General features: G+C 36.8%; 1 protein-coding gene across 1 annotated transcript; it reads right to left on the bottom strand.

The window, feature by feature from the left end:
• Positions 1-12,358: 12,358 nt before the first annotated feature.
• Positions 12,359-13,904, bottom strand: LOC18429918 (limonoid 21-O-acetyltransferse). The gene has a single exon (XM_020664694.2). It carries the CDS (start codon positions 13,762-13,764, stop codon positions 12,478-12,480), a length of 1,287 nt encoding a protein of 428 aa, XP_020520353.2. The 5' UTR covers positions 13,765-13,904; the 3' UTR covers positions 12,359-12,477.
• Between the last annotated feature and the right edge of the window lie 2,208 nt (positions 13,905-16,112).

The raw sequence follows: 16,112 nt of genomic DNA, 5'->3' as shown, positions 1-16,112 counted from the left end.
GGCAATAGGGGTTGTTTGGCTGGTAGTATTTGTATAGGGTGGCCAGGTTGCAGTGTGGCTTTGGAATAATCAATGACTTTCTTTGGAGGATGCCCAATTCCTTTGTCTTCCCCAGTATTTCTCTCCCCCCTATCTTGCACAAGGACGCATGTTGGTGCATGTCACTTTTAGCAAGTCGCACAATAGGAAAAAGGTTTTTATACTTTTTGTGCTGTATAGAAGATATATACTTTCCCATTCAGCTGTCCAATTTGGATCAATCAGGTCACTAATCGTTTGATCTAGATCTGACACTTTAGAGTATTTTATTTTTTATTTTTTTACAAATTATATGAATATAACATTTGGTATGTACCATCATCTCAATCAGGTGCACCTAAAAATAATATTAAAAAATATTTTTGATAAAATAAAATAATCAAAATACCCCAAAAATTTTTAATAGCATTTTGGTCATTTTATTTTATCGATAATATTGAAATTTGGTTTCAAAATATTTTGTAGAAAAAAATTACAAATAAAATAGTGTAGAGGCGTGAAATAGTGATTGGGGGCATCTCAACCGGCCATTCAAAATGGATGGTTAGATAGGGAGAAGTATATGAGTTTTATATATTATGGGAAGTATAGAAAGCATGCCCCTCACAACAAAACATCATTGTTTAAAAAATTCTTTATTTTATGAAATAAGTTAAAACGCCAAGTTGAATTTAAAAAATCTTTATTTCATGGAATCTTTAAAATTGCAAGTTTTTAGAAGGAAGTTAAAAAATTAGCATTTAATGAGCATTTTATCATGTCTATTAGATTTTACATCGAATGTATAAACATAATTGTGACCTCCTTGTACCAAATAGCAAATCGTAGTATGCAATCCTATAAAAAAAAAAATCATAAATGTACATAAAAAAAATTTCTAAAAATTGCTAAAAACTCAATATTCCAAATGTACAAAAAGCTTTCAAGCTAAATATTTCATACTACAAAGATGGAAAAAACCAATTTCACAAAAATTTTTGACAAAAATCTCAGAATCGCCTCTAACAGTAGGCAAAGATATGAGGGCACCTCTCGAACTGATCCATGTCTTGTGGTGATAGAGTGACCCACATCTCCACCCCACCGGTGTCCCTGGTTGGCATCAGCTTCACCACCCTCGGCATGCAAGCCCCACTCGAGCTCGCCCACACTGGTCACTCCCACTCGAAATCATCTTCGTATAGTGGAAACCGTACTAGCTCGTAAGCCCGACGAATGCCGTCCCTCCACAGCTCCCTCATCCTCGCCATACTGTCCACCAGACCCATCGGCCTCCCCCTCGCATTCTTCACATACTCTTTGTCCACACTGTGTATCGCTACCCTCATCAACTCCTCATTCTCGCCGTTGCCACTGCCACTGCCACTGCCACTGCAATCCTCTGCGAATGTTCCCAAGACAACATTCTCGAATGAGGCTTCGAGGAGCGACGGCTCGAGAGCCTGATGTATGTTCACGATGTGCGCCAATGCAGAGGGCTGACCATCCTTTGAGATGGACCGCCAGATGAGAACAGAGATCGCCTCGACAGTTGTCGAGACAATTCCTGGAATCATGCATGAAGCCTTTAGTGATTTGATGGTTTGGGCCTCGAAGACGAAAACATGGGTCACCAGCGGCTCCGCCGACCTCTATTTTATGTGTTTGGATTTCTTATGAAAACGTAGCTCATTGGATACGTAAATTGCCGTCGTGTTGTCGCAAAAAATCCTTATTGCCTCACAACATATAGGGTAAAGTTGAATTGATTAAGAAACTTTTTAATCTACACGACCTCCTTGGCGGCCAAACAACATGCCACGTATTCTGCTTCCATGGTGGACAGAGATATTACATCTTGTTTCTTTGATTTCTAAAAAACTGTATCCCCTCCAAGCATAAACACATATCCAGATGTAGATTTCGCATCATCTAGATCCGCGAGACAGCTTGCATCTGAATATCCCTCAATAGCTATTTCAGTTCGTTCTTTGTAAGTAAGCGCATAGTTCATGATCTCTTTTAAGTATGTGAGGATTTTCTTAATCGCCCTCCAATGCTCCTCTCCAAGATTGCTTTGGAATCGGCTAACTAAGTTCAAGACGAAAGATAAGTTCGGCCTTGTTCTTGTCATGGCGTACATAAGGGACCCAACTGCACTCTTATAATGTACTCTCTATATAGCTCTTATATCAATATCTTTAGTATGACACATCTTATTATTAAGCTTCGTCTTTTTATCTATTGGGGTAGACATGAGGACTTTTCCAGTATCCTCTTGTAGTAGGTTGTATGGGAAAGTTGGATAGTTTTCTCTTTTCTATTTCTTATTATCTTGATGTTCAACACATATGAAGATTTTCCAAGATCCTTCATATCGAAGTGTTATGCAAGTCTACTATTAAGGTAATCAAGTCACTAACAATTAACATATCATCCACATATATGGAAATAAAAACCACATCACTCCCACTGATATGTTGATAGATACAATAGTCATCATTATTAATAGAGAACCCCCAAAGGCAAAGGTCTCTTGAAATTTTATGTACTACTTACGTGATATTTGTTTTAGGCCATAGAGAGATGTGTTAAGCTTACACACTAGGTTTCCCTTTCATTTTTCCTAAAATCCCTCGAGTTGACACATGTAGATTTCTTCTTCTAAATCTCAATTTACGAAGGCTATTTTGACATCCATTTGATGAATCTCAAAATCAAAATGGGCTGTTATGACTATAAAGATTCGGATAGATGTGAATTTGGTAACAAGGGAAAACGTCTCATCATAATCTATCATTTCTTTTTGAGTAAATCCCTTTGCAAATAGCCTAGCTTTGTATTTTTTTATCTTCCCTTCCGAGTTTAGCTTTTTCTTAAAATCTCACTTACAACCTATAGCCTTACGTTTCTGAGGTAGTGTCACTAATTCCCAAACATAGTTTTGGTTAATAGAAGCAAATTCCTCTTTCATGACTTCTACCCAATATTCTTTTTCAAGACAAGACAAGGCTTCATGGTAAGTTTTAGGTTCAGAATCTAGATCTTCCACAACTTTATCATAGTGTTCCTTGAGGTAGATAAAGTGTTCTAAGTATAGAGGTGGTCTACTAATTCGGTTGCTCCGTCTTGGTTCGGGTTTGAGTTCATTTTGCACTGCATTTCAATTTTTGAGTTCAGGTTCAAGCTCAAGTCTATTAGAAGTTTCACGTTGGGGTTCTCGAAGCACATCCTTATTTATTGCTTCCTCAAAAAAATTGGCTTGTTTATGACTCAATCTTACTTCAAGGAATTCTTCCTCGAAGAAGTGAGCATTGTGGCTTTTAATAACCGCCCCGGTTTCAAAGTTGTCGAATCGATAACCGTTACTATGGTCTGGGTAGCCAATGAAAATGGTTTTTACAATTTTGGGTTGAAGTTTGGTCATCTTTTAGTGCTAGATTAGGACATGGGCTGAGCAACACCAAACTTTTAGATGGTCAAGGGAGGGAGCATGATCGGTGAATATTTCGTGAGGAGTAAGTGTAACGGCTTTTTGTGAGAGTCCAATTAAGGCTATAACATTCCGTCAACACGGTTTCTCCCAAAAAATCTAGGGAAAGTGCCCCATCATACTCCTTACCATTTCAACCAAGGTCTTATTTCGTCTCTCGGTAACACCGTTTTGTTCGGGAGTATTGGGCATGGTGTACTGATGGATAATTTCGTTTTCAATACAAAATTCTTTGAAAAGGTCAGATGAATATTCTCCTCCTCTATCAGTTGTAAAGACTTTGATTTTCAAGTTAGTTTGATTTTCTACCTCGGCTTTATATTCTTTGAACTTTTCAAGGGCTTCGGATTTTGTGTGAATAATATAAACATGGGCATATCGCGAGTGGTCATTTATAAAAGTGATGAAATATCTTTTGCGGCTTTTGGTAGCCACATTCATATGACCACATATGTCACTATGAATGATTTCTAAAACGTTAGTAGCTCTTTTTGCCCCGGTGGTATTTTTTCTTGTTAGTTTTCCTTACACACATGACTCACACACTTTCAATAAATCACCTTTGTAATTGTGAAGAATACTGTCATTTTTCAATCTTTCCATTCTTTTGTAATTAATATGTCATAACCTCATATGTTATAGGGTAGCATCCAAACCATTAAGGGACGAGACATAGACAATGTTCTATTTCATTTCAATAGTAAATAAATCATCTACAAGATGTCTAGTCATGACAACATTATTTCCCTTCTTGACTACCACCTTATCTCCAACGAAAGTGGTCACAAATCTCGCTCAAGACATCTTGGGAACCGAAACCAAACACTTCCTCATAGCGGGAACATAAAGTACTTGCTATAAGATTAAGACGCTCCCACTCTTCAATTTATGTACAAAATCCTCGACTCCAAGCACATTGGTCTTCCGGTTTCCTCCCGTGGATATATTGGTCTCCCAGCCCCATGGGAGTAAAAGAGCGGAAAGCTTTTTTGGTGTTTGTGAGATGAGCCGTAGCTTCTGTGTCAAGACACCACAAAGCTCTATTGAGATCGGCTAGCAATGTCTCAAAGATCACATAAGCAAGTTCCTTATTAGTCCCACTAAATTTGTTGGATCGACAATACTTTGCTGTGGCCCATTTTCTTGCAAAAAAGCAAGTCATAATATCTCTTTCCTCCTTTATTTCCAAAATCTCTCCTTTTGCAGTCGTATATCTTTCCAAAATTATTTCTACCATTTTTTTTTCTTAAGTTTAAAGCAGGGTGGAAATTTTACCTTATGTACAGCCTCCCTTAGGGTTGATGTCAGTGCATGCTTTGAGTTCCTCATTTCTTCTTCTCCTTTGATTGTCGTGATGAACTCCTCCAACTTTGATGCCTTCCTTCTAACCGAAAGAGAGGATACAAAAGTTTCCCATGAGTTAGGAAGTGAATGCATAAGATGAATTACTTGCATTGGCTTACTAGGTATCATGCTGGTGTCTTCCATCTCTCGGACTAGTGCACAACAGCTGTGCATATGATCCGAGAATTTAGTTCCCTCTGCCGTCTCTAACTCATTATACTCTTTTATAGTCATGACTTGTTTCATGAGAGAGGATCCACATACTTTCTCTCAAGCCTTTCATAGACTCCACTTGTAGTATAAATTGACTAATACTTGGAAGCATATGAGTTATTCATGACGCACAAAAGAATGTACTTATGTCTCAAGTTCCTTCTCATCTAAGTGGCATTCTCATTTTTTATTGCTTAAGATGAGTTGTCACTTGGACGATGAGGACGACGCTCATAGAGCATCTCATGCAAGTGCTCCTCATAAATGACATATCCAATCTTTCTTTTTCAAGATGCGTAATTAGTCCCATCAAACCTTTTAATTTTTAAGATCTCTGAAATGAAGGTACGGGTAGCCATATCTTTTATTCCCAAGCAAAATCTAGATTTCATAAAGATCAAAGATTCTTAATGACAACAAGTAACTATACTATGATACCAATGAAAGAAATACCAATGTAATCTTGTCGGGGTATGTATATTTTTATTTTCTTATTTTTCACCCCTTTTATTTTGGCAAAGATCACTTACAAGTAGTCTTATTACAATAACCCATGTTTCAAAGAAAAATAAAACCAAGATCTTAAAACCTTGATGTCATTAAATAAATTTTTTTTAAACAAAGAAAATAATAATTACTTCATATGCTTGGGAATATAAAGATAGTATAATTAAATATGCAAGAAACAAAAGATATGTTAGAGATTACCCCAACCGGGCTTATTATACCCCACGCCGAGTCACTACCATCCAATAACACGGGATCAATGATCAACCTTCAATCTCAACCGAGAAAACAAATTTAGGCCTAGCCCTTTAATGGAACTATGAACTCCTCTTGATCACAAGACTTTAGATTTTAGGTTCAAACCCTCAAGACCTAGTCTAGGGTATCATCTTGTTAATACTACCCAACCCTTAGGTTTAAAACAAGATGAGATAGAGAGATATAACTCAAGAGGTGGGGCATGCCCCTTAGGATAGGCTAGAGAGAGAGAGAGAGAGAGAGAGAGAGAGAGAACTATAGGGTTGGGGCATGCCCCCTATTGCTACCAAGAGAGAAATATTTAAAGAGAGATGATAGATTTTTGGTGTAGAGATTTCATGGGTAGATGTCTTCTATTATAGGGTAAGAATAAGATTAGGGTTTCCTAGGGCTTTCCATGGCTTGCCTTTTTTTGTGAGATGGAACATGAACTATTGATATTGGGTGACTTGTGGGGTGAGAGATTGGAGCCCTTCATACTATAGATGGGCTATCAACATTATGGAAGGAGCTAGAACTCTTATCCCCCTTTCCTAATCCATTTTCTCATCAATAGAAATTAAATAAAATAATTCCAAATAAAATATAGAAAAATATCCCTATGGATCCCATTTTCAACTTGCATTTCTTCTTGAACCCAAAAATTCAAAACCTATCTACTAGCCACCTAAATAACTTTATCTACTTGTATCCCAACTTTTAACCCAAACAAATTGGAAAAGACACCTTTTTTTTAACTCTCTCTCTCCTCACATGTTTCAAACTCTTACCTCATGTGTTTCTCTCTCTAGATTGTCCAGGAACTCATCAGAAACCTTGTGTTTTGGCTGTTTTTTTATATCAATGACTGCTGTGAAATAAATCTCAAGCATTCAACTTCATCACCATCTTGCAGCTGCTCTCCTTCTAAGAAGATTAACATTAGGCATGATAATGGAGGAGGAGATAGTGAGTGATGATAAGTACTGTCAATCCCAGGCAGCCATAAGAAGAAAAGCAACATCACAACAATAACAATTGATGGAGCATGAGAACTATGAAGAAGCAATTCAAGTTGTGAACCACTTCCTCTCTTCCTCCTCCAATCCTCTTCTTGAATTAGGAATTGACCTAGAGCTAAGCCCATGCCTCATTTTAGGGCCTCATCTGCTTTGGTGACATGCACTTTGCCCTCTCTCGCTATGACGAAGCTATGAGCTGTTACACCTCTGCATTGGCCCTTCAGAAGCGAATACTCGAAGACTCCGACTCTAGCTTGAAGATAGTCAGGGGATTGAGAGGGGGAACGCTTTGCCAGGGCTGAGGAGGCAGGGTGAGGTCGCCGAGATCGCCAAGGGCTTGGGATTCTCCTTGCAAATCCAGTCAAGATTTCGGCCAAAATGGTGCTGGCCAAAAAGATTCAGTCTGTGAAACCCTAAACCGAAAATTTTTGGGTTCTCCCTACAAATCCCTATCGAGATGCCAAAATGGCGGCCGGCCAAAAAGATTCAATTTATGAAACCCTAAACCAGAAATTTATGGGTTCTCCCTGCAAATCTTGGTCAAGATTCTGGCCAAAATGGTGGCCAACAAAAAAAATTGAAATTTGTGGGTTCTCCTTGCAAATCCCAGTCAAGATTTCGGCCAAATGATGGGCGGCCAAAAAGATTGAAATTTGTGGGTTCTCCTTGCAAATCCCTGTCAAGATTTTGACCAAAACGGTGGCTAGCCAAAAATGGTTTCCGGCGAGCAGGTGAGGAGGGGAGATAGAGAGAGAGAGAGAGGGCGTTTGGGAGGTTGATGGGGGAGAGAGAAAGGAATCACGTTAAGCGAGAGAGAGAGGGGTTCAGAAACCAAGTCTTTTTTAAGTCTGTTTGGGTCAAAAAAATTAATAAAATATGATCAGAGGGATAGGAGATATAATAGTGTAAACTTCTATGTAGTAAGATAGGTTTTGCAACCTAAGGTCAATGGAGAAATGAAAGTTGAAAATGGGATCTATGGAGATATTTTCCCTTGTGCATTCCAAAATAATGCACAAGCCTTCTCATACTTTCATAAATCTCATACTGTGGGCCATACTTTCAATTCCTAGATCATATGGATCCTTTTCCCATTTAATGAATCAATAAACATGGGGCACTCCACTTTTAACTGTGGACTACATATCACACTTGCTTTATTAAAGCGACCAAGTATTTCACATGGCCCACAGTCCATGGAAGGGCTCATTATTGGGTCACTAAAGTCTGGCCGATGAGCCAAGGGGTCGTAATTTCAGTTTGTGGATTACAGGTTCTCCCCTAGAAACGTTCCAAGATCACTTAGACATGATGCGATCACAACTCCTATGATGCATAGGGGTATCTCTCGCACATATATAAACTTCACCCTGAAAGGTAGTTCACGTTCCTAAAACAGTTATCATTATGTATGTCATGTGATGGTATATGGATGAGGTTTTGGCCCCCATCTCTGAAGGTCACCATCACATATAAGGGTTGCACAGTCCCTCAGCTCACTCATCTGGGCATACTTTGACTTTATCAAGGGATGACATATTAGAACCCTTACCAGATAGTTTTCTATGCCCAGGTAGCATAGGTTTTTCCCAACTGATTGGCTGAACTCATCAAGCTCAGTCTGGTATCAGCCAACGTTATTTGCTTAGTATAGTCCCCGAGGGACCACACTCCCACTGAGTTCATGTTCCATTATATCAAAATATTTTATTACAAGCATTCATAAGGCCTTTAATGGCCACACTCACCTAACAATTAGACCTTTTAGAAAATTATAGTTCGAAGTCATATTATTTTAAAGAGTAATGATTCTATAGGACCTCCCCTACCCATGTGTGTAGGACCCAATTAGACCTTTCAGAAAATTATAGTTCGAAGTCATATTATTTTAAAGAGTAATGATTCTATAAGACTCTCCCCTACCCATGTGTGTAGGACCCCAAAGGGTCACCATTAAATTTGGTACATATCTCTAAAAAAATTATCACATGGGTGTGAGACTTGACTTTTTTAAAAATCCGTACCAAATTTAATGATGATCCTTTGGGGTCCTACACACATGGGTGGGGGAGGATCCTATAAGATCATTTTCGACAAACTAAAAAACAAACATTTCCTCCACTTTTTCAAAATATTATAGAAAATTGAGACAACAATATATCATTTGCATAGTATTAAGGTCTTTTTCAATTTAATCCTTCACTAATGAATATGTGACAAAACCCATGAAGTTCGACAATAGCACATAGCTTTGAACAAATGAGCTTATCCAATAGACTTGTAGTATAATAGACAAATAATTTATATATCAAATGTTTTTACGAATTTATTTTGGACCTTGTACTTGTATCCCAAATTTATAAAAACACCATGATCTTTAAATAGTCATAGATTTTATTAACAACTTAATTCATCCTTCCTAAGGTCATCGCTAGTCTTATCTGCTACATGTATTTATTTAAAAACAATATTTATTACTAGTGACTAATTAACTATATTATCAATTAGTTATATGCATATTGAACCCAGAATTTTGAGTTAACAAAATATTAGAGTGCGTTCCCATAAAAGATGATTACATTATGGACTTGAGCCCCATTCTCTCTGACATCTTACCAACACGTTCCTTTGCTAGGCTTTTTGTTAAATGATTGACCAAATTTTACTCTTGAACTCACATGTTCCGTATTTACTAGTCCATCTTCAAATAATGTTCTTATAGATATGCTAGCTTTTCCATTTTATGCATCATTACATGCTCTTGCAATCGTAGTATGATTGTCATAATGAAATGTGATTCCTTGCACCGATTTTAGCCATATTGGTATGTTGTACAAAAAAATTCTTTGCCCATTTTGCTTCTTCACAAGAAGAATTTAAAGCTATAGATTTCACTTAATTGTTGAGTACCAAATGCGTGTTTGTTTAGTTGACCCCCATGATACTGCTCCACTTACTTATGGAAGTATTCCACCCGATTTTAATAATGATTTTTGGCTTTCCATATTCCAATCCGCATACCTATCCTGCCAATACTTAAGGATAACTTAAATAGTGTATGCCGTATTTGATAATTTCTTCTAAATATTGTAATACTCGAGCGATTAATTTTCTATAGGCCCAACTGATATATCTACTAAGTTTCCCTACTGCTTATAGAATTTCAAAGGAATTTTAATAATTTTTTATTGGTTGCTCCTTGTTTTGACGTGGGGGACCGTAGATTTCATGCAAAATATTTATAAACAAAATATAAAAATATAAGGCAAATCTCTACCATCCAAAGGCCCAAAGGTTGAAGCTACGAACTGGGCTAATTTGCAACCAGTCTCATAAGCATATATGTTAGCATGAGCTGTTAATTCTAAAACCGTATGATAGTTTATAATTAGCAGTATTTAGAAAATGTCTCCCATATTTTCCCCTTTCTTTCCAAATACCTTGGGCTGAAAATTACTTTTGAATCACTCAAGGTAAGGAATCAATACGGTCCAAAACTATTGTAAGGAATTAAACTAGTTTTGAACCGCTCATTGCAAGGAATAAAACTGATTCAAAACTATGAGTTAGTCCCAACCTGCTCATTTTAATGAATCATAGTGGTTTAGAACTTACAGTACTGAACCACCCATTGTAAGATATCAAAGTGATCGTTATAACAAATGAAAGTGAGTCTAGTAAGCAGTTAGGAACTAATAGTTTCTAACTAAAGATATTTTGAAAAAATTAAAATACAAGCATAAAATAAAGTATGCAGAAAATATCTTAAATACCACTAATTTCATATTAGGGTAAATATCCCTACTATATTCACGGGCATATACTCCCCTTGTTTGTACTATTCGCACAAAGAAAATAGTCCAAAGGCAAAACAAGCTCGAACTTCTGATTATGATTGCATTATGAGGGACTTAAAAATAAAAAATAAGAGAAAAATGGGTTGGTAGACAATGACTGGTGGCTTAATTTAAACATTATTTGCCGCTTGGGCTGTAAGCCGGTGGGGCCGGACCTAGGCGGACCACTTCCCTCAGGCTAGGAAATGTAACTGTGCCCAAACCCAGCCCACATCGGCCCGTACATTTTGAGGCTTGTTTGGCGAGGATGGCCTATTTGCACCATCATGGGGGTGGTTCCAACCTTAAACAGTCCAATTAAGGCGCACCTCCAAATTTTATGTAATTTTGGTGTAAAACATTCTTAGGATTGTCTAAAAATCTATTTTCATATCTAATTATAAAATTTTAAACTTAAAAAATAGTTAAAATCAAGTATATCTATAAACATATGAAAATCTTGAAAATAGACGATCTAGATATGTGTTGTAAGATGCTTTATTTTAGGACTCAAATTTATTTAATTTTTTTATATCCATATATCTCGATGTCAAGATGATCAATTAGAGGGTGCAAAGGCTGAGTCGGTAGCCGGAGAGGTAGACGAGGCAACTCCATTTTTCGTTCCAAACCTCAAGTTTTGGAAGCCCCATAGAAGCCTAGATAGCACCTGTAGTTTCAACATTAAGACAACATTTTGTAAAGGATTTTTGAGGTGCATCTTTAATTCTACATTTTAAGGTTGCAACCTTTTATAAACTTTTTTCTTTTATCCTTTATCAAATAAACATCTTAAAAAAAATCCATCCGTGTTTTAATGTCGTCAATTTTTAAACATTGGTTTCTTGAAGTCTTTGAATTTTGTTTTGATAAGCCTATAAAATTAAGATTAATAAAGAACATTGATTTAACAAAATAACATAAAAAAAAATTTGACTCATGTATTCGTAGAAAAATGTATTCCCCTAAAAAAACCATCCTCAAAAATTCAAATCACTCAGCTAGTGGATCTTTTTAATTCATCTTGTAATCATTTTAAAAAGAAAAAACAATTCTTAGAGCACTAGATTTGATCATCGATCAAATAGATGCTCTATAGCTATTGGATATGAAATTCAGGAGCAAAGTGTGTTATAATATTATTTTAAAAAATTTAATTTATGCTTTGTGCCCAGTCAATTACATATCTCCAAACACCTGATTTTACATCTAACCACCAATAATGATCTTGACCCCTTATATAAAAAATAACTACCTATTATATACATTTATATATAATAAAATATATACTATTTAGGAGATAATTTAATAATCATAGGGAACCTTAATGTGATCCCTCAAAAGGATATTCCTAAAAACACAACCCATTGGTTGAGAAACTTGTTCGCCTATCACTGCTAGTTACAAGCACGGTAAAGAACACAGATATATACAATAAGAATATTTATTTTTATATAAAGAAGTTACAATCATTAGATCGTTAAAATATTGAAATTGGGTGGTTAAAGATGTGTAATTCATTGAGCATAACGCCTAAAATAAATTTTCTCGAATGTTGTGACAATTCAATCTATTAGATTTTATATCAAATGTCTAAAAATAATTGTGACCTCGTTGTACCAAATAGTAAATCGTAATATATAATCCTGTAAAAAAAATAAAAAAGTCATAAATATACATAAACAAAATTTTTAAAAATATAAGACTAAAAACTCAATATGCTAAATGTACAAATAGCTTTCAAGCTAAATATTCCATATTTCAAAGATGGAAAAAACCAATTTCACATAAATTTTTGATAAAAATCTCAAAATCGCCTCGAGCAGTAGGCGGAGATCTGAGGGCACCTCTCGAACAGGTCCATGTCTTGTCGCGGCAGAGTGACCCACATCTCCACCCCGCCAGTGTCCCTGGTTGGCATCAGCTTCACCACCCCCGGCATGCAAGCCCCACCTGGGCTCGCCCACACCGGTCGCCCCCACCCCAAGTCATTCCCGTAAATTGGAAACCGGTACCAGCTCGTGAGCCCGACGAATGCTGTCCCCTCGTCCCTCCACAGCTCCATCATCCTCGCCATACTCTCCACCAGACCCATCGGCCTCCCCCTCACCTTCTTCACATACTCTTTGTCCACACTGCGTATTGCTGCCCTCACCATCTCCTCGTTCCCACCACTGCCACTACGATCCTCTGCGAATGTTCCTAAGACAACATTCCCGAATGAGCCTTCGGGGAGCGGGGGCTCGAGAGCCTGACGTATGTTTATGACGTGCGCCAATCCAGAGGGTTGGCCATCCTTTGAGATGGACCGCCATATGAGAATGGAGACCGCCTCGACCGTTGTCGGGACGATTCCTAGAACCATGCATGAAGCCTTGAGTGATTTGATGGTTTGGGGCTCGAAGACGAAGACATGGGTCACCAGCGGCTCGGCCGGGTTCTGTTTTGGAGTGCAATCACTGTCAAGGCATGTCATGTCTTGGGGTGGGAAGATGGCGTGGGAGTCGAATGTGGGGGAGGAGGAAGGAAGGTCTCCTCGGCTAATGCGGGACCATGTCAAGATGAAAGAAGCGAGGGAGGCAGCATCGACAACCCTATGAGCGGCGCAGACAGCTAGGGCAATGGCTCCACAACCGAAGTGGGTGGCCTGTACGCAAGCAACAGAATCGGAGCGTACAGAGAAAGGATGGCATGGGAGGAGAGAGACAAGGTCTTCGAGGGGGGATTCCGCTATAACGTCCGAGAAGAGATTAGGAGTTTGAGCTTCGACAAAGGTTAAGCCGCACGGCGGAGTGCAGTCGATGTGGATATCCGGAGAGAGGGGGTGGCAGAGGCGGCCCGAGAGGGGGTAGAAGAGGGAGAGAGCTTTAGAGAGAGAAGATTTGAGGGTGGGGATGGGATTGCAGTGAGGTGGGGGAGGGGGGAAGTAGAGGATGAGGGTGCTGTAAATTGGGGGGGCCATTTGATCAAGGAAAGAGAGGGGGTGGTGGGTGGGAGTTGGAGAAGAGGGAGGGATGGTTTCAGTGGAGATCATCTCCACCTCCATCTCCGTTCTGCTCCTCCTCCTCTTTTTTTCAGCTTTTGGGATCCCCATCAATCTCTTTCTTCTTCCATGAAAACCACAATGTATATTTTGTTTTCTCTCTTAAAAACAGGCCGCGTTTTGTTGGGAAGAGGTGGTCGTCCAGCAGTCTAGGCACAAACCTCAATTAATGGTATTGGAGGAGACTTCCAAAAATTGTTCATTGATAAGCGGCTACAAGAGCCACCTGACTGACCATTCTCGTAAAATGAAATTAGATGGTGCGCAATTGTTTTAAACAAAACTTATACTTTAAATAATATATGCATATATGAGTAATGATCCTAGTGGACTTTCTGCCATTTATGTATGGAGGATATCAAAAGATCACCATTAAATTTGGCTTATCAAATGGGTATAGGACTTGACTGTTTTAGAGATCCGTGTCAAATTTAATGACGATTTTTTGGAATCTTAAATAAAGAGGATTATATATATATATATATATATGGATAATCTAAACTCTACAACCTTCAAATTACAAAAGTTAAAGATAGAGTTGTGAATGATGGATTTCTTAATTTTGTAGTTTATTTTTTCAAAAAAGTTGATTTTTTTTGTGATATATTCATCATTAAGTAAAAATAATTGTGTAAATATTACTACAGGACAAAAGGTGCTTTTGTCATCTCTATGAAGGGTAAAGTTGAAATTTTCACTAAAAGACAAAGACACTTTATCGATAAAATTTCATAATACTAACTTCTCAAAACACTAACTTTCAAAATGTTATTTGTACTTTTCTAAAAATTTCAAATTTGACATAACTTAATAGTTAAATTACTTGTTAAAACAATTTTTAAAACAAAAAGTTAATCATCTTTTTTATATATACACTCATCACAACCCCTTCTAAGTTTAACTTTTGTATTTTGAGGGGTTGTTAACCATATATATATATATATATATATATATATATATATATATATATATATATATATATATATATATATATATATATATATATATATATATATATTTATTTATTTATTTATTTTTCTTCATATTCATGATCATCTTAATTGCGATCACGACTCCTTAAATTTTTTGATTAAAAATCTATTTTTAAGATACGATTAAGTTGAGGCTTGCATATGCATGGTATGAGTCGGCTGGCTCATAGAAATCCATCCCAACCAAAAAGTCTAAAGATTATATGCCTGCTGGAGCATGATTCCTCGAGTTAAACTTTAGAATGCTAACAATTTTAGGATCTTAAATTTTTAAGAATGTAACCTCCAGAACCAACATTAAAAAGTAAAAATAAAAATAATATGCTCATGCATCTTCATCAGAGCTTTATCTCAACTACTATTCGGGAACACTACTTGGGGCGAGTATTTGACCCATTCTCAATCCAAGTACTCTGCCCGAGTTTGAGTAACTCGGCTTGAGTAGAGTTGAGTAATGTAGTAGCAAAAAAAAGTTAAAAAAAATTATACAAAATACTCGGCCCAAGTCCGAGCAATCTTTATTTCCTAAAGGGAATTTATCAAAATACAATTAGGATATTAACTATTTAATATTTTAACTGTATTTTTTATTTAATTTTAAAATAGACCATCAAATTGAACATACTTTTGAGTCGGGATACTAGAGAAAAGGCAAAACGCTGAACAGTTGAAAAGTAATGTGTGTTTCGATAAAGGAAAATGTTTTGATAGAGCTGCAGTTCTGTCAAAATAAATCAAACCTCATTTCAAAACTCATAAAACATTACAGTTCTGACTTTGGAAACCTTCAAACCAACCATCTCGACCTTGACTATTATGTTGTGAAAAAAAATTAGAACTTTGAACCTTCGACCTTGACTATTATGTTGTGAAAAAAAATTAGAACTTTGAACCTTAAAAATAGTGTACATTGTATCACATTATCTAGACTATTGATTTCACCCTAGAAATAAGTGTTCACGGATCCTTAAGTTCTGTACTATTTTTTTAGCTTCAAATTTTATAGTTGATGTTGAAATTTGATTTTAAAGCCACCATGGAAATATTTGATACCCAAATTGCTTTCTAAACTGGAATTAGAGGTGAAATTTCACTTTATTTTCATAAAGCCTTTTATAAATTTCCCTTTCTTTCCCTACAATTCGCCTGAGTTTCTATTTCTACTTAAGTTTGTTGGGATATAGATATCTTGGATTCATATTGATATAGATGTAAGGTTAGATATCTAGAAGATAGAGACTAAGTTACTTGTTCATCAGTTATCATATCATAATTATCTCTTCTAATTGTGTGATTATCCTCTATATATAGGTAAGTTATCATACCATAATTATCTCTTCTAATTGTGTAATTGTCCTCTATAAATATAGAGATACTTCTTAATGTAAAGATTAATTCAGTATAATG

The sequence above is a fragment of the Amborella trichopoda genome, chromosome 6 (assembly GCF_054954075.1).
Source record: "Amborella trichopoda isolate Santa Cruz 75 chromosome 6, AtrichopodaSantaCruz75HAP2 v2.0, whole genome shotgun sequence".
Taxonomy (NCBI): domain Eukaryota; kingdom Viridiplantae; phylum Streptophyta; class Magnoliopsida; order Amborellales; family Amborellaceae; genus Amborella; species Amborella trichopoda.
Note: the sequence above shows the minus strand (reverse complement) of the source record. Positions and strands in the feature narration are given on the sequence as shown.

What these genes read in the sequence shown, in the direction of transcription:
- LOC18429918 (XM_020664694.2), bottom strand. Translation starts at nt 13,764, where the DNA reads ATGGGGATCCCAAAAGCTGAAAAAAAGAGGAGGAGGAGCAGAACGGAG.